The following is a 24,209-nucleotide window of genomic DNA, read 5'->3' as shown; positions in this document are numbered from 1 at the left end:
TCGTTGAAAGCCCTGGACCCTCTCATCCTGACCCGATGAAAAATATAATATTGGGCAGCGATTTGGAAGCTTTTTTATATTTGTTAAGGACTGAGTCTTTATTGCGTAAATTGACATCATCTCGGCCAATACCCGTCATCTTTCTTAAACAACATTAATCCGTTTCTTCAAGTTACCGAAAACTAACTATCACAACTAAGAAAAGCCATGTATTTCAATGTAAATCATTGTTACACACACACATTTGGAGCTGTTCGTATCGGTACAGCTTGTGTAACATAAACATATTTTTTTTTACATTTAAACATTTAGATTACTTGTAGATTACTGTAGTTAAATGTTTGAAGGTGGCGAAACTGCCTGCACCTTTGAGCAAAACCACGGAAGGCCTGATGACGTCACAAATGTTGCTGCGTGACTTCATTCAGACGTGTTTACAACAATGTTTATTTATAGGCATTTCAGTCAAATCTTCTTCTGTATTGGTGCTCGTCAGCATTTTGACACATGCCTATTTGGTCAAATTATTAACAGAAACCCTTACTAATGTGACGAATTTGCCTTCACTGACGTTACAGATTGAATTTTGACAATTTAACACACTTAAAATTCACACAAAATTCAAAAAATTTACACTTAACATGAGTCATAAAAGGTTATCAGAAATCCATCTTAACTGATCAGCTATCAGTTATACAGACTAACATATATAGCACTTCTTGTTCCTTAGGGTGCTGGCACTCTACAGGGAGACTATTGGGGGTAGGGGAGATGTAATGCTATAAACAGCTAATTGTCTGAGTAAACACAAAACAAATACACATTAAATCAATAAACATCTTTGTTGGTCAAGGTATATATTGTGACAGGAATAAAAAAAAAAAACTACAATTCACTAAAAAAAGGGAATTTAAGTTGGATTAAGCCAAAAAAACTATATGCGACACATACACTAAGATACGCACATGTGCAACTTTTGTAATAGCTTGTTCTGTGGTGCTGAGGGGTATAACAGTTATGAAGAGACAATCAATCTATGACAAAAATAAGAAATTCAAAAATCATGACTCAACAAAAATTATTTTCAAATCTGGGGAGGGTGAATATGAAACTATGACAGCACAACTCCATGCAGAAGCCAGCTAACAACTCTCATACACTTGGAATGAGCACATTTATTATACCGAACAATAAAATGGTGCTAAATACAATATTGTGCTTTAAAAATGTGTGTATAACGTGCTATGTAACTTGTGCTAAAATCTGTGGTGTAATTTTACACATCGGGGGTATGCTGAAACAGGTTATTGAAGTTTCTAGAGATATTGAGATTTTAAACTTGAATTTAGTCATTGCTGTCTTTTAAACACAGAAATTGAATGAGAGAAGTGGCCTAAGAATGACTGAGCAGAGGTGGTAATGAACAGGGAGGGGGAGGGGGATAAATGTGCAGGACAGCACACTATATTTCTGTTCTATGAAGATATGTGCTAAAAGCTGGTACACAGATAATTATATAGTACTATTGGAACACATGCAGATCATTTATTTCAGTAAATTGAACACAATCCCAATAAAAACCTGAGTGTTAGGGTCAGTCCAACTATACAGGCTTTAGCACAGAGCCATATTTAGCCCCGATTTAACCTAATTATTAAGTTTTATCAAGTTATATATATATTCACATACTGAACAAAAAGTGCTAAGACCCAATAACAGTGACTGTCTTTAAAAAAAGTGTCTTGAAACACAGAAAAATGTGTGAAAGGTCGGGTTCATGGAGGACATGACTATTTCCCTTAAATGGCTCGCACAACTAAATCATTTACTATATGTTAATACTAAGCTTTTGAGCTAATGCCGTTTATATTTGAAGTTCAACACAAGTGACGTCACAACTGTCTAGATTCACAGATACATACCTGACGAACGATTTAAAAGGCAATTTTGGTGAGTTAGGTGGCATATAAGAGCGCTAAACAGGCGTCTGCATTTGACAACCAGAAGTTTACAAGCCAAACCGGTGAAATGGGACGGGACCACCCCCTGACATTTGACCCCATATCAATCCGCCATCCCTTTTTAAAATCTACTAAAACTAAACATTTTTCTTAAGTTCAATATCTATAGATTTCATTCCATGTAAAATATGTCAACAATTACCTATTTAAATTACTCAGAGGAACTAATTTTAGATAGGGATTACAATCGTATGACACACTTGCTGATTGGCTGATTTAGTTGTGTGAGTCCTAAATTTAGTATTTTCAATCACTGAATTTGCAAAACTATTCCTTTAGTCCAAGATCTAATGATTTTATCTGAAAGAACAACTCAATTTCATTTTAAATCGGTTTTTTGTGTCTACAGGGTTTATACACACATTTTATTAATGTTTTAATTTTGAAAATGCAGAATCTCCCTGTGGAAATTTCAAAAGGTAGTTAAGTATGACACAATGTCGGGTTAAAGTACAGTTTAGGCACGAGGGTGAGGAACACTATAATAGGATTACTACTACTAAGATATGTGCACTTACAGTATCTAATGAAGATCTGAAAATTACTCATCAATGCACTGGTACAATATATACACAGATTAGGTTAACAAATAATAGAGGTGGTGTTTGTACGCACAATACATACAAATAAATATAGGTAACAATTGTGTTTGGTCTTCCATTACAGCTCCACTCTGACTATTCAGGCTCTGAGGAAAAAGAGAAATGACTTATCCCTAGCACAGAAGTACGAGATTATCAACTTATTAGACCAAAAGCTTACTCAGGCAGAAATTTCAATCCGACTACAGTGTTCTGCCTCCACTATTTCTAGGATTGCTTCTAAGAAAGAGGAGATACGAACACTGTTTAAGACTAACCTCAACAAAGAACGAAAACGACAGCGGACAGGATCTGCAAAAGACATAGAGGCGGCACTAACCACATGGTTTCACAATGCCAAGTCGAGTGGTGTTCCCATCAGTGGGCCTATACTGATGGAGAAGGCCAAGGAGATCAGCATACAACTAAACTACCACAACTTTAATGCCTCATCAGGCTGGCTGTCACGCTGGAAGGTCAGGAATTCTGTCTTTTTGAAACGACAGAACAAAGAAAAGAAGGACACTGACACTAAAGCAGGTGGACTTTCATTAAATGACGACTCAACTATCGGATCGTGTACAGAGCCGCCAACATCTACAATACTAACAAAACTGGACCACACTAACAAGCACTACCTAACAGAAATCCCGTCACCTACTCCAACACCAGTAGAGGAAGAAATAAGTCTGACTTAAATATAATTACAATAACTTGGAACATGAGGACCAACAAACTGGTCTTTACTCATGATCAGGAGACGAAACGTACAGTAAATGTTCGCATATAGTGCACACTCTTTTAGGGAGTACAGTAAATATTCGCATATACAGTCGAAACTCGTTATCTTGAACTCTTATAACTGGGAGACCCGTTTATCTCGAAGTATCTCTCCGGTCCAAATCAAATATCTTCATTATCTTAGTAAATAAAACTCTGATAATTCGAACCCTGAAAACTCGAAAAACTCTGATACCTTGAAGTAAGATATTGGTTTCAATAGCGTAAATCCAACATCAAAACATGTCTACTGAAATAGTGTTCAAATTTCATTTCGTCAATTATTTATTCTTTGATACAAATAAAACGCAAATCTACGGCATTTCGCCATTCCGTGTTTATGAACATATTTCGTGAGTACACTAGCATGAAATTGCTAAAAATAATTTACGATAAAGCTTAAGACTGTAAAGTGTGCGGACTGTCAAAACCACGTTGTTCCTAAGAAAAAACAAACTTCATCAATGTTGATCAACAGTATTCTGTACTTACTGCGATTTCGTTTAATGATTTGTACACCCAAACTGACGACAGTCCAAACCGGAAAATTGGTCACAAAGCGTGGTCATGCAAAAAAGAGTTCCACAGTTAAAATCACAACATACAGGACAGCTTCTAGGGTTCCTGTTTCTAATATAATAACAAAATTAAAAACTTCCAACATATTGTCACTGCTATGGATTTGTTAGGACAGATAAGATTTATCTGTTTTGAGGATTTGATTTGATTCCTTAATGACAATAGTTGGAGTTTTTCATCAATCACTGGTTAAATATCACCTACCTTACAGTATCTAGGGCCTGGTCTAACCAACCTTACGGTATCTAGGGCCTGGTCTAACCAACCTTACAGTATCTAGAGCCTGGTCTAACCAACCTTACGGTATCTAGGGCCTGGTCTAACCAACCTTACAGGATCTAGGGCCTGGTCTAACCAACCTTACACTATCTAGGGCCTGGTCTAACCAACCTTACGGTGTCTATGGCCTGGTCTAACCAACCTTACGGTATCTAGGGCCTGGTTTAACCAACCTTACAGTATCTAGGGCCTGGTCTAACCAACCTTACACTATCTAGGGCCTGGTCTAACCAACCTTACGGTGTCTATGGCCTGGTCTAACCAACCTTACGGTATCTAGGGCCTGGTCTAACCAACCTTACGGTATCTAGGGCCTGGTCTAATGATTTGTCATCACGTAGACTAACTTCACACTGATGTTTCTGTCAAATACAATACAGAACCATTTTCCTATCCAACCATGTAACCATTAAATCCTTGACTTTGGACGAAATCACCTGGACACTGGTACCACTGATAGCAACAAAAACAGGATACACTTTTCCACAAGGCGCTACCTTTGGGAAGTAAATTTAATGTCAGGACTATTGAATATTCATATAGAAATATATTAAACTGGCTGTGGTCCAGTACTGAAAATAGGATTCTGGAAATATTATATCTCTGCAAAGGTAGGACTCATCTTAAAGTTAGTGCACACATACTTCACTTTGCTGTTGCATTGGGGAAAGGACAGCAGCAGCAGCAAGCCGGTGTTCAAGCACCATGTGACAGCTGAATCTTCTTAATGGTACAGTAAACTCATTGGTAATGTAGGATTCTAAGGACCAACAATAGCTACAATGTCTTATCTTTGTTGTGAAGTTTTTGGCAGCCTTAAAAAAAAACTTTAACCTTTGGCCAGGCACTTTTATATCATAATGTTCTCCCACTAAGTATAAGTAGCATGAATATACATGTATTTATATGGGGGGAGTGCTGCTGGTGGCTATCTTTGCACTTTCTCTTAAACTATCTGACTTATTGGGATTCAAAATGGCTGCATGAAGTGGCTTCTGATATATGGAAACCATTCTGGTTATAACTTGAGTTCCATTGGGTTGCATGAGAGTGACGTATAAGGGATATAGTTAGCAACCAACTTTTAAATACCAGGATTCAAGATGGCCACCATTGTAGCTGATTGGCTGAGACAAGTTACATGTAAAGTGCTAAGTTTATTTAGGCTAACCTATTGGATACTCTGTGATACCCCCAATATATATGGGATATATATGTACTTATGTCAAACAACCAGCTTTCAGAATTTAAGTTGGCAGCCTTCAATTAATAGTTCTAGTTCTAACTCAGAATGTATATCTGTGTCAGAGTTAACACCATCATACATTCCAATGTTAATGTATTTGACTAAAGAATCACCCACATCTGTATAAACATGCCCCCCTCCACCAAGATATCAATCTCATTGCCAACCACGTCCAATATCAGCCCAAGATATCACCACGTCCAATATCAGCCCAAGATATCAACCTCATTGCCAACCACGTCAATATCAGCCCAAGATATCAATCTCATTGCCAACCACGTCCAATATCAGCCCATACCATTTGGCACTTTTCATTCATTTACCTTCATCGTACATGTACTAAAAAAACTTGTTCAATCTCTTTTGATCATAGCATTTTCAATAAAATGTAAAAACAAAACTTTGAATACATCAGCTGCAGGAGAATGTTTAAACTGTCCACAGATTGGTCAGAGCTCACCACAAGTTAGAACCCACTCTAGCTCTCACTTCTTAGCACCCTGGGTGATTGTAAGGTCAATTACTTAAGTTGATTTATTTTAGTTATTAAGTTCACACAAATGTTATTTTCCATTTTAACACATTTAAGATGGACAATATATATATTGATTAAATCATCTTGTTATCTGAATATCTTGAGTACAGTCTAAAGATGTTAAAATGAATTATGCAATAAGGTGCGAGTAAGGCTTGATTGTGTTTATACTTTATTGACCAACATTACTGTATTTTTACTGTACATATGATTTAGAAGTTTCTGTACAAACCTTTATCATGGTGATGGTATCCTAAATATAAATGGTGTTGATAACTTTAAATTTGGGTCTGGTCACTGTCATCGTACACTTGGCTTCTGGCTTACTGTAAGCATTTTGTTTTGTAATGAATTCTATGCAATGGATACTGAATGTGATGAACCAGTATAACAAGCATAGATGATATGTTAGATGTAGCCTGACATTTAACCTCGTAGACACATTACAGTGAACGAGTGATACAGTTAAACTATACAAGCCCCCAAGAAGACGCTAGGCATATAGTCACCAACAATTTCAACCCTGTTAAGTCATATTCAAAGACCCAATTGATCTTGGTAATCTGATACTGTATAACAGGAATTGTTTGTTGTGTATAAATATTCCTGGTTTTTGTGGTTGCTATTGAACCACGAAAATAACTACAACGAAATTAAATGATACACGTGACAACTATTTATCCATGAAAGTTTGTACCACAAAACGATCTAAATAACTTCCACCATGAAGGAAATCCCCACGAATATATCGTGTTAAACAGAAAGTGATATGGATATACCAAACTTGTACCTTAACTATCAAACATGGTACACAAAGTTAATGTAGCCTGAAAAAAGGCTTCAAGGCTGAAGTTGTCATAAAATAAAACACCAGATTTATATCATGTCAAGCTCTTTTGGTTTCTATCTGATTGCTGCAAAATGACATAGTATCTTAAGTTCATTTATATACCCTGTAGCCTGTCTAAGTTCATTTATATACCAGTAACCTGTCTAAGTTCATGTATATACCAGTAGCCTGTCTAAGTTCATTTATATACCACTAACCTGTCTAAGTTCATTTATATACATGCCAGTAGCCTGTCTTAGTTCATTTATATACATGTACCAGTAGCCTGTCTAAGTTCATTTAAATACCAGTAACCTGTCTAAGTTCATTTATATACCAGTAGCCTGTCTAAGTTCATTTATATACCAGTTACCTGTCTAAGTTCATTTATATACCAGTAACCTGTCAAAGTTCATTTATATACCAGTAACCTGTCAAAGTTCATTTATATACCAGTAACCTGTCTAAATTCATTTAAATACCAGTAGCCTGTCATGCAGCCTTTGAGTTCTCTTTACCAGCTGTACGAGAGGGATACTGGCTTCAAACCAAGATGAGTGTTGCCATGAGAAACCACTAAAGTCATAGTAAATTTGTTGGTAATATATTAAAGCAGATTAAGAATAAGAAAACGAAAGCTGAATGACCTAGATTGATAAATGTACTTTAGGTGTCATTTCACAACATTCTGTTGTGTTATAAGTACGCTAGACCTGTTATAAACATTGTAGCTGAAGTGTGTTATAATGTTTGTAACAGATTTAGATTTAAACGTTACAAAAGGTCACAAGTGTTGTGGCATTTTACTATGATTAGTACATTCCCATAGCCACCGTTATCTTAGTTGGAGGCTGGTTTGCCTTTTCACAGCACGGAAATTGAGCTCCACATGACCAAGGCACACAAAGCTCCACATGACCAAGGCACACAAAGCTCCACATGACCAAGGCACACAAAGCTCCACATGACCAAGGCACACAAAGCTCCACATGACCAAGGCACACAAAGCTCCACATGACCAAGGCACACAAAGCTCCACATGACCAAGGCACACAAAGCTCCACATGACCAAGGCACACAAAGCTCCACATGACCAAGGCACACAAAGCTCCACATGACCAAGGCACACAAAGCTCCACATGACCAAGGCACACAAAGCTCCACATGACCAAGGCACACAAAGCTCCACATGACCAAGGCACACAAAGCTCCACATGACCAAGGCACACAAAGCTCCACATGACCAAGGCACACAAAGCTCCACATGACCAAGGCACACAAAGCTCCACATGACCAAGGCACACAAAGCTCCACATGACCAAGGCACACAAAGCTCCACATGACCAAGGCACACAAAGCTCCACATGACCAAGGCACACAAAGCTCCACATGACCAAGGCACACAAAGCTCCACATGACCAAGGCACACAAAGCTCCACATGACCAAGGCACACAAAGCTCCACATGACCAAGGCACACAAAGCTCCACATGACCAAGGCACACAAAGCTCCACATGACCAAGGCACACAAAGCTCAACCTGACCAAGGCACACAAACTTTAGATAATATGTCATTTTGTAGCTATTGGTTATAAATCCAGTAAACTACTTTGTGAAGACATCAGCCTTAATGCATTATTATTAACTAAATTAACAATGTGCAAGTTTGTTATTATTCAAATTACATATCTCAGTTCCGATATTTATTGGAAATGACTTTTCAAGGAATTGGAATTTAGGGTAAATGAAGCATCTTTTAGGGGCTTATTTAGCTCCACTATGGAAGATAGTTGGTATAGTGAATGTAGACTTAGAATGATGTTTTTCTTGTAGTGTTATGCATATAAATATGTATGATTAAGTTCCATTTTGTAATAAAGAAATATTTTTATGCTTTTAAAGTGTCTTTTGTTCCTATATTTTGGAATTAAGGATTTAATATTTTTGTTGAAGTTCTCACTGGTACCACTGTGGAGGGAACAATAACAGTTATATGTTTGCAGTCTGTGTCCATCAGTAAGACGGTCAGTGTCCATCAGTAAGACGGTCATTGTCCATCAGTAAGACAGTCAGTGTCCATCAGTAAGATAGTCTGTGTCCATCAGTAAGACAGTCTGTATCCATCAGTTAGACGGTCTATATCCATCAGTAAGACAGTCTGTGTCCATCAGTAAGATAGTCTGTGTCCATCAGTAAGACGGTCTGTGTCCATCAATAAGACGGTCTGTGTCCATCAGTAAGACATAGTCTGTGTCCATCAGTAAGACATAGTCTGTGTCCATCAGTAAGATAGTCTGTGTCCATCAGTAAGACGGTCTGTGTCCATTAGTAAGACAGTCTGTGTCCATTAGTAAGACAGTCTGTGTCCATCAGTAAGACGGTCTGTATCCATCAGTAAGATAGTCTGTGCCCATCAGTAAGAGAGTCTGTGTCCATCAGTAAGACGGTCTGTATCCATCAGTAAGACGGTCTGTGTCCATCAGTAAGATGGCCTGTGTCCATCAGTAAGACAGTCTGTGTCCATCAGTAAGACAGTCTGTATCCATCAGTTAGATGGTCTATATCCATCAGTAAGACAGTCTGTGTCCATCAGTAAGACAGTCTGTGTCCATCAGTAAGATAGTCTGTGTCCATCAGTAAGACAGTCTGTGTCCATCAGTAAGACGGTCTGTGTCCATCAGTAAGACGGTCTGTGTCCATCAGTAAGACATAGTCTGTGTCCATCAGTAAGACATTCTGTGTCCATCAGTAAGATAGTCTGTGTCGATCAGTAAGATAGTCTGTGTCCATCAGTAAGACGGTCTGTGTCCATCAGCAAGATTGTCTGTGTCCATCAGTAAGACAGTCTGTATCCATCAGTAAGACAGTCTGTGTCCATTAGTAAGATAGTCTGTGTCCATCAGTAAGACGGTCTGTGTCCATCAGTAAGATAGTGTGTATCCATCAGTAAGACGGTCTGTGTCCATGAGAAAGACACTCTGTGTCCATCAGTAAGATAGTCTGTGTCCATCAGTAAGACAGTCTGTGTCCATCAGTAAGATTGTCTGTGTCCATCAGTAAGCCAGTCTGTGTCCATCAGTAAGACAGTCTGTGTCCATCAGTAAGACGGTCTGTCAGTGTGTTGTTTGTACAACACATAAACCCTGTTATTTACTATTGCCAAATTTTGTATGTGATTATACTACTTGTGATGGCAGGGTGTCGCATAGATAAATTGAATCTCATTCTCTACTAGGCCTATATGTCCCATAACAAAATAAAAAATAAATTTGTGTTTAATAAGTAATGGGCAAAAACACAGTAGGCGCCATCCATGTATGTACAGGACTTTTTTTTAAATTAGGGAGGGAAGGTACGTGTTTAACCATACGATGACATATTTGATAAAAAAAAAAAAAATACCCCAACAAAATTAATATTCTATGGAGAAGGAAATGTATGAACAGGACTTTTTTTTAAATTAGGGAGGGAAGGTACGGGTATAACCATACGATGACATATTTGATAAAAAAAAAAAAAATACACAAACAAAATTAATATTCTATGGAGAAGGAAATGTATATACAGGACTTTTTTTTAAATTAGGGAGGGAAGGGACGTGTATAACCATACGATGACATATTTGATAAAAAAAAAAAAATACACCAACAAAATTAATATTCTATGGAGAAGGAAATGTAAGAAATCACCTAAAGACTGAACACAATACATGTACTCAGGTTAGGGTTAGGGTTAGGATTTCCTTTGACAAGATATAAAGGAGTTATTTCCCTTTGACCATCAAAACTTGATTTGTATATTTTTTTCAAAACTGTTACAAACTATATTTTTTATTGAGACAGTGTGTGAAACTGTTTCAATGCAAGTTACACTACATCCAGAAGTTTTGCTAACAGTTAGCTTTAGGAACATTTAAAAAAAAAATTAGATTTGAACAAAACAAAAACATTTGAAGGATACTAAAATAAAGTTTGGGTATAGAGCTGCAAAACCATAGTTTTGTGAACTTTAACTTACTGATTAGCAAACTTATTACCTCAATCCCTTTCACTGCCTGTCTTGTTTGTGAAACCAGGATGACAATCACTTGACAATAGCATGAAAAATGGTAGAAAGAATTTCTACAGCTGCTGACAATAGTTTAACTTGTAGTATATATATTTACATTGTTGTAAAGGGCATTTTTTTTCTTTGTTATATCATTTATGTGTTTCACAACTCTCAACTGTGTCATAAACAGCAGCAGGAGTGATGATTATAACATGTGTATCATTTATGTGTTTCACAACTCTCAACTGTGTCATAAACAGCAGTGGGAGTGATGTTTACTATAACATGTGTATCATGTATGTTGGTTTACTTGTCCAACAAGCGCGATAGACAGTTGCAGTGATGAACATTTGATCATTCTATACATCCACCAAAAGCTTAGCTTGTTATGTTATCACGCCGACTTTCTGTAATTGATCCCAAATCTTTTATAATATTGGAGTGTATTATGAGAATCACATGAAGACTAGCATTGTAAAATAGAATATTGTGTTAAATATGATGCTAGTTGTGACAAAATCTTTCTCCTCCAACACATTTAAACTGGATATCACAACTTGATAAAAATATCTGCGAAGGGAGACAACCCCTGAACAAATTTTGTAAACCTGTTAGGATAAAGAGTATATTAGTATCATTTTGACGTCGCCATCATGAAATATTTGTTTAAAGTCCTTTTCTTCCAAAGTGTTTCGTATTTTTCCACAATTGTAGCAATTTTTTTTTTCAATTATTTTATTACCAATCTGTAATGTATCAAATTTCTTACATCTCAGTCTCCTCCTCTGAAAATAAACATACAGGTATAGCCTACTATCAAACAAACTACATCTTGATCAGCATAAAATGTCAAAAACAACCGATTTTGTTCACACAATGTGGTGCTGACAGCCATTTTCAACACATTATCTCTACATCGTCGACCCTTCCCTTCCACCTTCAATTATATCACCAATCTTTTATGTCACGATCGAGATTACAAACTTCTAAGAACTATTTGATAGATGATTTCACCCAAAGGCAGAATGTCTTAAGTGAAGTAGGTTGAACCCACACTTAAGAATTGATTTATATTTTTTTCTGTTATATTACTCAATAAATAAACGTCTGCTTCCCCACTGCAGGGATAAAGCCTTTCTTATCTTGTAATACTATACCATATGAAGTTGATTCATACAAAGTTTGATTAGATTAGGACTTTTTGAAATTTTGTCCTTGCCTGACACACGTTTTATAGTATTGTGACATTTTATGTCTACAAATCTTACACTGGAACATGTTTAAGGGTGTTTAGATCATTAGAGAAACACACATTAACCCTTTCACCCCTGTGTAATTTTTGTAGACTGGACCATGCATTGAACTGGATGAGTCCATTATGGTCTACAGTGGTAAAAGGGTTAAGGATACATGGCCTGTTTCACTGTGGTTTTTCAAATAAATACATTAACCACCCCTTAATTTAATTTTTATGCCTTGCTTTTCAAAGAAAACAGTGAATTAATTTGGGCACGCCCATTCTGTCATATTTTAGTTTCTGTGCAATAGCTACCATTAAGATTGATCGATTTCAATTAAATGTAGCATATATAGCCTATGTACTTACAGTAACACATTTGATTGTCAGTGTAATCCATGCATTCATCGCATACTAATGAGGTTACAATCATATATTTGGCTTATAGGTTTTTAGCCCACCATCATCTGATGGTGGGCTGTTCAAATCACCCTGCGTCCGTGGTCTGTGGTCCGTCCGTCCGTCGTCCGTCCTTAAACAATTCTTGTTATCAGTATTTCTCAAGAAGTACCACAGGGATCTTTCTCAAATTTTATATGTAGGTTCCCCTTGGTCCTAAGCTGTGCAGGGCAACTTTTGAGACTGATCAGATAAACAACATGTCCGACAGGCAGCCATCTTGGATTTTGATTGTGAAAGGTTGTTATCACTATTTCTCGGGAAGTACCAGAGGGATCTTTCTCAAGTTTCATATGTAGGTTCCCCTTGTTTCTTAGCTGTGCAGGGCAACTTTTGAGACTGATCAGATAAACAACATGTCCGACAGGCAGCCATCTTGGATTTTGATAGTGAAAGTTTGTTATCGCTATTTCTTGGGAAATACCAGAGGGATCTTTCTCAAATTTTATATGTAGGTTCCCCTTGTTCCCTTGTTGTAGCAGTGCCTGATATGGACGGTTGCCTGCTCGCCAATGGTGGTTAAAGTCTTGCTCAAGCGATCAAAAGTGAGGTAGTCACTGGCCCAACAGAAATAGTTTGGCCATNTATTTCTTTTTGGGAAGTCCTGAATGGAGTGGATCATGTCAGGTTTTAACTAGGGTTGAAGAATTAAAAATATAATGTTTTATTCTGTTTTACATAATATTACAAACATTGTCATGTTATATGTAATTTAATTGTGCTGAAGAATTGTGTTAAATGCTGTGGAAATATTTCTTCCAAAAAATACTTTGGCCACCAATATGTCATTTGGGCCAGTGCTTCAAATTTTTTACTTGCCCAAAAAAAAGACATTTCCCAACTATCCTTTATTGTTCATGTTTACTTTTGAAACTGCTCAGTAAAACAAATTGGCCTACCGACAGCCATCTTTGATTTTTGACATTGAAGGTTTGTTAATACTATTTCTCATGAATAACTTGAGGGATCTTTCTCAAATTTGATATGTAGGTTCCCCTTGATCCCTCATTGTGCATGTTATATTTTGAGACTGATCATAAAAACAAAATGGCTAAAAGGAAGAACTGAACAGATCTTTCTCATATTGCAATGATCGATTCTATTTCTTTCACATTAAGTACTGTACTAGTAAATATGTGAAATGACAAACTCACTTTGAAGGTTGGCTTTCATACACATCAGTATTAAGTTTAGATCAAAAGTTACCTCAAGGTGCATATATATTACTGTTAACATGACTCGATCAAACAGACTAGAGGAAAGAAGAGAAAAGATCGAACTGACAAAGACCTAATGAAGATGGTACAATGGTGGGCGCCAAGATCCCTCTGGGATCTCTTATCGTGCAGTAACTGCCCTATCAATGGGTCAATTACAACGAAATCTGCTATGCACATGCATGTTGTCATGTCTCAGGTCGGGTCTATCATGATTGTGATTCGTGCATATTTGTACATAATGAGGTTACAAACTTGTGATTGGCTAACAGCTTAGGTTTCTGTGCAGTAGCTGCCCAGTATTAATGGAGTCAGTTTCAAAGAAATTCATTACGCACATTCATGTTGACATATGTCTCGGACTGAATTTGATCAGGAATGTGATCCGTACATACTTACACACAATCAATGAGACTTGTACATTCTGATTGGCTATTTAATATGGTTTCCATGCAATAACTGCCATACTGGTCTGTTACTTTCAACAAAATTCATTACGCACATGTATGCTAAGTTTGATGAGGAATGTGATCCGTGCATAATATTTACACTCCAAGGTTTGATGGTCTAGCTTGCCCTGCAAAATAAATGTACTCTTAACATTCTGTTAGTGATTATCTTTTGTTTTTGGTTGGTATGGTCTTCTTTTCAGAAATGAATTAACAAAGCAATAGTCATGCCAAATAATAGCAGAATCCTCAAGTGACAAACATCTTTTCAAAACAAAAACAAAAAAAGCCAGAATGTTAATCTCAGTAATTCCCAATAATTCCCTTGATATTGGTCTTTAACAGGTGCTGCTATTTAATTCATAATTATTCAAAATACAAAATGGCTACCCCGCCCACTGATTGCCTGATATATTTTGTTTAGATCTCAATTATATTAATTTAATCAAGCACAATTCTAATGTTCTTCACGTTCCTATCATAGTCCTCACAAAGTGTTGTCATAAAAATTGTTGTGTCAACAAGAATTCAATCTTAGATGGCCTCTGTGGTCTCAAGTTCATTTCAATTCCTTGTCCTAGTTCAAATAACGAAATAAACAGGTGACCAATACAGGCCCAGTTGGCCTTTTTGTTCATACTTACAATAACAAGCAGCCAACCCTGAGCTATGGTTGTAATGACCATTGACAGTAACAAGGCATTGACAAGGATGTAGTAGTGTTACCCAGGGAGCTGGACTTCAGTAGTTTATAGTATTAACTCATTTCATGTTGGTCCTGAGCTTAACTGTCAATTCTGAATCGTGCTAAAAAAACTTTTGTAACAGGAAGTCTTTGGGGAGTTCAAAAAAAATATATTGTTTTATTTTTATTTTTGACTTTATTCATGTTATGTAATTATCAAAGTACATATAATGGAATGTTAGTTAAATATTAATTTACTGTTAATTTAATGTTAATGCAATATTGTTAATTTGATGAAAATTCATGGGGGTGTGGGGGTATGCATTAAAATACTGCTGCTCATACTGATGCTGGTGTCTGTTCTTTCTGATTAGACACTATACATGATGTAAACCACTGAACTTAAAAACTGATCAAAGAACGCAGAGAAGGGGTACTCTAGTGTCAGAGAAGGGGTACTATAGTGTCAGAGAAGGGGTACTCTAGTGTCATAGAAGGGGTACTCTAGTGTCAGAGAAGGGGTACTTCTAGTGTCAGAGAAGGGGTACTTCTAGTGTCAGAGAAGGGGTACATGTACTCTAGTGTCAGAGAAGGGGTACTCTAGTGTCAGAGAAGGGGTACTTCTAGTGTCAGAGAAGGGGTACTTCTAGTGTCTCCTTCTTGTTTCTAATTCCTCTAACTGAGGTTGTTGTATTAAGGTTTTACTGTATAGTGATAACTGAGGTTATTGTATTAAGGTTTTACTGTATAGTGATAACTGAGGTTATTGTATTAAGGTTTTACTGTATAGTGATAACTGTGGTTATTGTATTAAGGTTTTACTGTATGGTGATAACTGAGGTTATTGTATTAAGGTTTTACTGTATAGTGATAACTGAGGTTATTGTATGAAGGTTTTACTGTATAGTGATAACTGAGATTATTGTATTAAGGGTTTACTGTATAGTGATAACTGTGGTTATTGTGTTAAGGTTTTACTGTATGGTGATAACTGAGGTTATTGTATTAAGGTTTTACGGTATAGTGATAACTGAGGTTATTGTATTAAGTGTTTACTGTATAATGATAACTGAGGTTATTGTATTAAGGTTTACTGGATAGTGATAACTGAGGTTCTTGTATTAAGGGTTTACTGTATAGTGATAACTGAGGTTGTTGTATTAAGGTTTTACTGTATAGTGATAACGGAGGTTATTGTATGAAGGTTTTACTGTATAGTGATAACTGAGGCTATTGTATTAAGGGTTTACTGTATAGTGATAACTGAGGTGATTGTATTAAGGTTTTACTGTATAGTGATAACGGAGGTTATTGTATGAAGGTTTTACTGTATAGTGATAACTGAGGCTATTGTATTAAGGGTTTACTGTATAGTGATAACTGAGGTTATTGTGTTAAGGTTTTACTGTATAGTGATAACTGAGGTTGTTGTATTAAGGTTTTACTGTATAGTGATAACGGAGGTTATTGTATGAAGGTTTTACTGTATAGTGATAACTGAGGTTTTTGAATTAAGGTTTTACTGTATAGTGATAACTGAGGTTATTGTATTAAGTGTTTACTGTATAATGATAACTGAGGTTATTGTATTAAGGTTTACTGGATAGTGATAATTGAGGTTATTGTATTAAGGGTTTACTGTATAGTGATAACTGAGGTTGTTGTATTAAGGTTTACTGGATAGTGATAACTGAGGTTCTTGTATTAAGGGTTTACTGTATAGTGATAACTGAGGTTGTTGTATTAAGGTTTTACTGTATAGTGATAACTGAGGTTGTTGTATTAAGGTTTTACTGTATAGTGATAACGGAGGTTATTGTATGAAGGTTTTACTGTATAGTGATAACTGAGGTTTTTGAATTAAGGTTTTACTGTATAGTGATAACTGAGGTTTTTGAATTAAGGTTTTACTGTATAGTGATAACTGAGGTTGTTGTATTAAGGTTTACTGGATAGTGATAACTGAGGTTATTGTATTAAGGGATTACTGTATAGTGATAACTGAGGTTATTGTATGAAGGTTTTACTGTATAGTGATAACTGAGGCTATTGTATTAAGGGTTTACTGTATAGTGATAACTGAGGTTGTTGTATTAAGGTTTACTGGATAGTGATAACTGAGGTTATTGTATTAAGGTTTTACGGTATAGTGATAACTGAGGTTATTGTATTAAGGTTTTGCTGTATAGTGATAACTGTGGTTATTGTATTAAGGTTTTACTGTATAGTGATGACGGAGGTTATTGTATTAAGGGTTTAGTGTATAGTGATAACTGAGGTTATTGTATTAAGGTTTACTGGATAGTGATAATTGAGGTTATTGTATTAAGGGTTTACTGTATAGTGATAACTGTGGTTATTGTGTTAAGGTTTTACTGTATGGTGATAACTGAGGTTATTGTATTAAGGTTTTAATGTATAGTGATAACTGAGGTTATTGTATTAAGTGTTTACTGTATAATGATAACTGAGGTTATTGTATTAAGGTTTACTGGATAGTGATAACTGAGGTTCTTGTATTAAGGGTTTACTGTATAGTGATAACTGGGGTTATTGTATTAAGGTTTTACTGTATAGTGATAACGGAGGTTATTGTATGAAGGTTTTACTGTATAGTGATAACTGAGGTTATTGTATGAAGGTTTTACTGTATAGTGATAACTGAGGTTTTTGAATTAAGGTTTTACTGTATAGTGATAACTGAGGTGATTGTATTAAGGTTTTACTGTATAGTGATAACTGAGGTTTTTGAATTAAGGTTTTACTGTATAGTGATAACTGAGGTTATTTTATTAAGGTTTTACTGTATAGTGATAACTGAAGTTATTGTATTAAGGTTTTACTGTATAGTGATAACTGAGGTTATTTTATTCAGGTTTTAAATGACCATGGGTCATTATAATATCAAGGTTTTACTGTAAACTGATGCATACAAGGTTCATTGTATCAAACTATTACTGTACATTGCTGTGACACATGATGGACATTCATTAACTCTCTACATACTTCTATGTTGTATTTGAAAGCAATATGACACATGGGGACAAAGCTTGTTATATCAGGCACATCATCATCAAAACACCTACCAGGGTACATATCAGACCAAGCATTTCTGTATTCTTATATATTTACTTTGACTTTCTTTATTTCAGAATGTACCTGAGACTGAATGAGGACGATGTTGCAAACCAGTCCCCTCCCCCACTCTCAGGCCAAGCCAATCAGGTAAGTTCTTTCTCTCCTTTACATCAAATGTACAGCCAATCACAGCCTTTGTCTGTGAGCTAGGTCATGATAAACAACATCTGAGCTGTGTGGACTACCTGGCATTATATAACTGCTGAGGAGATTAAAATACATGAGCCTATTACTAGAGAAAGTTACAGAGCTCTGAGCTACAACTGAAAGTATTTACAGAGCTTTGGGATACAACTGAAAGTAACAGAGCTCTAAGCTACAACTGAAAATAACAGAGCTCTGAGCTACAACAGAAAGTTACAGATTTTTTAAGTTTAACCTGAAAGTATTTACAGGGCTTTTGAGAAAGTAGCAGATTGTTAAGTTAAGATTGAAAGCAACAAAAGCTCACTAACCACTGAAAGAAATGGATATCAGGACTTGACCATGAAAATAACAGAGCTTAACTACTACTGAAAGAAATGGAGCTGACACCTTCAACTGGGAGAAGTTTATAGTGGTGTTCATGAGTTACTCTGAGAACTCCAGAGCTCATTTACTACTGCATAACAGAACTCAGCTACCATTGGAAAATATGAAGCTTACTACCACAATACTCTCTATAAGTGATTCTTTTATCTATAGCGACTGCCTTTCCTTTCATTTTGTAGCAACAAATAAAATATCACAAGAGATATGTCAGCATTGGTTTCAGGATAGAAACCATCTTAATGTTGTGATTTCAGTTGATAAATTAGCAAACCTTGTGTAGTGAATTCAAGAGACTTTATAACCATATTGCCACAGTGGGGGATATGTCATAATACGCAAACAGAACCTATTGCTATTTGGTGAGGTCTTCCAGTCTGGCACCCGTCTTCATATTACCTGTTGTGAAAATGTTAAACTCTGAATACCTCCACACTCCACATCTTTATATGAAACATTCTAACACGATTCGTTTGCAACGCATGTTTTGATTGGATACAGACCATGTTCTAATGTGCGATAGAATCATGATCAATCGTGTTAAGCTCATCAGAACGCACTAAAGCCACGCCCCGTTTCTAACAAAAACAATATGGCGTCAAGCTTGCCTCATAGCGAAATCCCGCTGATAAGGCTAGTAGGCAACAGAACAGAAATGACCGATGAAATGCATTTGTTGAATGAATTAAAAAGCAAAAAGAACACATTCCTTGTTCTTACCTCCATTTATTACTGAAACATTCGTTCCATCCGTGTGAAGGCATCTAGTTAGATCCGAAATCAAATGAAACATTTCACATGTATTGTATGCATTTACACTCTTCAACAATCTATACAAATAATCACCGGTTTTGTCGATAAGTACAGATTGGTATGATACTGACATGGGTCTGTAAGAACTTGGTCAATATTAATCCGAATGTGTCGTATAAACTTTGGTAACAGGACGTTAACGAACAATCCAAATATTCCGCCATGTCAACATACAGATCGAGCTCTTGGGGCTAAATGACCGACTTTTGAAAGCTTCTTTCCGATTGGTCAGTCCGCTGCAGAATAACACGTCGCCAGTTCAGGTCACAAAGTACTTTTGTACAAGGAAATACAATGTTTCTAAACATATTAGCGTAGTTTATTTGTTAAGGTGTGTTAGAATGGGGATAGTAGTTTGTTTTTCGTGTCTATACTGGCGATTAGAACATGAAATTTGGTTAAAACTCTCGACCTATCAGTCTCGAGTTCAGACCAAAATTTCATGTTCTAATCGCCAGTATAGCCACTCAGAACAACGTACTCTCCCCTAAATATAGAATAGAAGTGGCAGGGATAGTACCACTGAGTACCACTGAGTACCACTGCGTACCACTTGGTATTGCTGTGTCCAACTTGTTATCCCTGTGTCTAATCTCGTACATCTGTGTCCCACTTGGTTATGCATGCTCTTGGGTCCACTGTGCCGTACTTTATTCCACTGTTCCCAGTTATTATATTTGTGTGTCCTACTTTAAACCACTCTGTTCCACTAAGTACCAATGTGTCCAACTTAAATTGGTACAATTGAGAACTACTTCTTCCTCTGTGTATCACTCAAGTCCTTTAACCCTTTCACCACTGTAGACCATATTGGACTCACCCAGATCAATGCATGGTAGAGTCTGCTAAAGTTACATAGGGGTGAAAGGGTTAACCTAAGATTAAACAGTACACAATCCAGTAATAATGAAGGACATGGAGAGAGGTGGACACTATCACAGTAATGTAGATATCTTCTAAAATATAGTGGTAACTGAATGAAGGCGTGCTGCCATAGCAGATATCTGTATTATACTGGCAATTGACTGATGGCTGCCTGTCTGTAGATATCCTCTGTATTATACTGGTAATAGACTGATGGCTGGCTGTCTCTGTAGATATCCTCTGTATTATACTGGTAATAGACTGATGGCTGGCTGTCTCTGTAGATATCCTCTGTATTATACTGGTAATAGACTGATGGCTGGCTGTCTCTGTAGATATCCTCTGTATTATACTGGTAATAGACTGATGGCTGGCTGTCTCTGTAGATATCCTCTGTATTATACTGGTAATAGACTGATGGCTGGCTGTCTCTGTAGATATCCTCTGTATTATACTGGTAATAGACTGATGGCTGGCTGTCTCTGTAGATATCCTCTGTATTATACTGGTAATAGACTGATGGCTGGCTGTCTCTGTAGATATCCTCTGTATTATACTGGTAATAGACTGATGGCTGGCTGTCTCTGTAGATATCCTCTGTATTATACTGGTAATAGACTGATGGCTGGCTGTCTCTGTAGATATCCTCTGTATTATACTGGTAATAGACTGATGGCTGGCTGTCTCTGTAGATATCCTCTGTATTATACTGGTAATAGACTGATGGCTGGCTGTCTCTGTAGATATCCTCTGTATTATACTGGTAATAGACTGATGGCTGGCTGTCTCTGTAGATATCCTCTGTATTATACTGGTAATAGACTGATGGCTGGCTGTCTCTGTAGATATCCTCTGTATTATACTGGTAATAGACTGATGGCTGGCTGTCTCTGTAGATATCCTCTGTATTATACTGGTAATAGACTGATGGCTGGCTGTCTATGTGGATATCCTCTGTATTATACTGGTAATAGAATGATGGCTAGCTGTCTCTGTAGATATCCTCTGTATTATACTGGCAATAGACTGATGGCTGGCTGTCTCTGTAGATATCCTCTGTATTATACTGATGGCTGGCTGTCTCTGTAGATATCCTCTGTATTATACTGGTAATATACTGATGGCTGGCTGTCTCTGTAGATATCCTCTGTATTATACTGGCAATATAGATTGATGGGTGGCTGTCTCTGTAGATATTCTCTGTATTATACTGGCAATTGACTGATGGCTGACTGTCTCTGTAGATATCCTCTATAATATACTGGTAATTGACTGATGGCTGGCTGTCTCTGTAGATATCCTCTGTATTATACTGGTAATAGACTGATGGCTGGCTGTCTCTGTAGATATCCTCTGTATTATACTGGTAATAGACTGATGGCTGGCTGTCTCTGTAGATATCCTCTGTATTATACTGGTAATAGACTGATGGCTGGCTGTCTCTGTAGATATCCTCTGTATTATACTGGTAATAGACTGATGGCTGGCTGTCTCTGTAGATATCCTCTGTATTATACTGGTAATAGACTGATGGCTGGCTGTCTCTGTAGATATCCTCTGTATTATACTGGTAATAGACTGATGGCTGGCTGTCTCTGTAGATATCCTCTGTATTATACTGGTAATAGACTGATGGCTGGCTGTCTCTGTAGATATCCTCTGTATTATACTGGTAATAGACTGATGGCTGGCTGTCTCTGTAGATATCCTCTGTATTATACTGGTAATAGACTGATGGCTGGCTGTCTCTGTAGATATCCTCTGTATTATACTGGTAATAGACTGATGGCTGGCTGTCTCTGTAGATATCCTCTGTATTATACTGGCAATATAGACTGATGGGTGGCTGTCTCTAGATATCCTCTGTATTATACTGGCAATTGACTGATGGCTGACTGTCTCTGTAGATATCCTCTATAATATACTGGTAATTGACTGATGGCTGGCTGTCTCTGTAGATATCCTCGGTATTATACTGGTAATAGACTGATGGCTGGCTGTCTCTTTAGACATCCTAGTATATGATACATGTAATTGACTCGGAGGGCATACTGGCTACCCAGTAGATATAAACACCAGACCACATATCACCCAGTAGATATAGACACCAGGCCACATGTCACCCAGTAGGTATAGACACCACCCCACATGTCACCCAGTAGATATAGACACCAGACCACATGTCACCCAGTGAATATAGACACCAGACCACATGTCACCCAGTAGATATAAACACCAGACCACATGTCACCCAGTAGATATAAACACCAGACCACATCTCACCCAGTAGATATAGACACCAGACCACATGTCACCAAATAGATATAGACACCAGACCACATGTCACCCAGTAGATATCAACACCAGACCACATGTCACCCAGTGGATATAGACCACAGGCCACATGTCACCCAGTAGATATAGACACCACACCACATGTCACCCAGTAGATATATAGACACCACACCACATGTTACCCAGTAGATATAGACACCACACCACATGTCATCCAGTAGATATAGACTCCAGACCACATATCACCCAGTGGATATAGACACCAGACCACATGTCACCCAGTGGATATAGACAACAGACCACATGTCCCCCAGTGGATATAGACAACAGACCACATGTCACCCAGGAGATATAGACAACAGACCACATGTCATCCAGTCGATATAGACACCACACACATATCACCCAGTATATATAGACACCTGACCACATGTCACCCAGTAGATATAGACACCACACCACATGTCACCCAGTAGATATAGACACTAGACCACATGTCACCCAGTAGATATAGACACCAGACCACATGTCACTCAGTAGATATAGACCCCAGACCACATGTCACCCAGTAGATATAGACACCAGACCACATGTCACCCAGTAGATATAGACACCAGACCACATGTCACCCAGTGGATATAGACACCAGACCACATGTCACTCAGTAGATATAGACAACAGACCACATGTCACCCAGTGGATATAGACACCAGACCACATGTCACCCAGTAGATATAGACACCAGACCACATGTCACCCAGTAGGTCATAGATGATTAAATCCACAGTTTAAGGTGGCTCCACACTTTCACAATTAACCAGCCAAATTCGTTGAAACTTTCATATAATGGTTATGCAACTTTGTAGAGTTGATTTTATGAAAATCTTAACATTCCGAGAGTTTGGGGACTTTTTTGGAAAAAATACCAAAAAATTGAATTTTCGTCAATTTTAATATTTTCCGTTTTTTCGTGTGTGTGACATTGTTCGGAACAATAACAACAATAATAAAATGAAAAGAAGCATTTCTAATTAACCCTACAAATATTTTATTTATCGCAAAATATGTAACACATATCACACAAAGTGTTTTTTATTGAATTTGAACGGATAAAAGTGATTATCTACAAGCTTAAAGCAAACAGGACACAAAGATCTATACATATAGAATGGGAAATTGAACAAAATATACACAATGGCTTTATAATTAATTTATTTTACATTTTACAATCACCTCGTTCCGGGTGAGAGTTATCTTCCTTGAAAAAAATCGGAACTTTTTGCAGAGGGGTGACATTTTCACAATGACAGTTGTCTCTGTTTACATATAACAAAAATGATTGAAATGAATCAAAAATATAATATCAAAATTATCAATTTATTGTTGTTTAATGGAACTAAATTACCCTCAGTCATGTACACTTTGGACATCATTTCACAGTCCGCTAACTCACGGTATATTTATAATTACATGTCAGGTACATATGTGACCAGAGGCTATCGCATGGTATGCCGTTCTCACGTGCACTCACACATGCATTTCATAGGTATCTTGATATTTTACAAAACATTATTTTCACAGAGTAAGTAGACTACATTTGTAAACACGATTTAATCGACAGAGC

At 37.0% G+C, this 24,209-nt stretch overlaps 1 protein-coding gene across 1 annotated transcript in view; it reads left to right on the top strand.

The window, feature by feature from the left end:
- The window catches only part of LOC110466609 (zinc finger and BTB domain-containing protein 17-like), a 147,837-nt gene that overhangs the window by 35,232 nt on the left and 88,396 nt on the right, over positions 1–24,209 (top strand). The window contains exon 2 of the mRNA XM_021523249.1: positions 18,100–18,172. Coding sequence (XP_021378924.1) covers positions 18,100–18,172 — 73 coding nt within the window. The remainder of the gene's footprint in view (positions 1–18,099; positions 18,173–24,209) is intronic.

Source organism: Mizuhopecten yessoensis, unplaced genomic scaffold (genome assembly GCF_002113885.1).
Source record: "Mizuhopecten yessoensis strain PY_sf001 unplaced genomic scaffold, ASM211388v2 scaffold1689, whole genome shotgun sequence".
NCBI classification, from domain to species: Eukaryota; Metazoa; Mollusca; class Bivalvia; order Pectinida; family Pectinidae; genus Mizuhopecten; species Mizuhopecten yessoensis.
The sequence above is the reverse complement of the archived record's forward strand: the minus strand, read 5'-3'. Positions and strand labels throughout refer to the sequence as shown.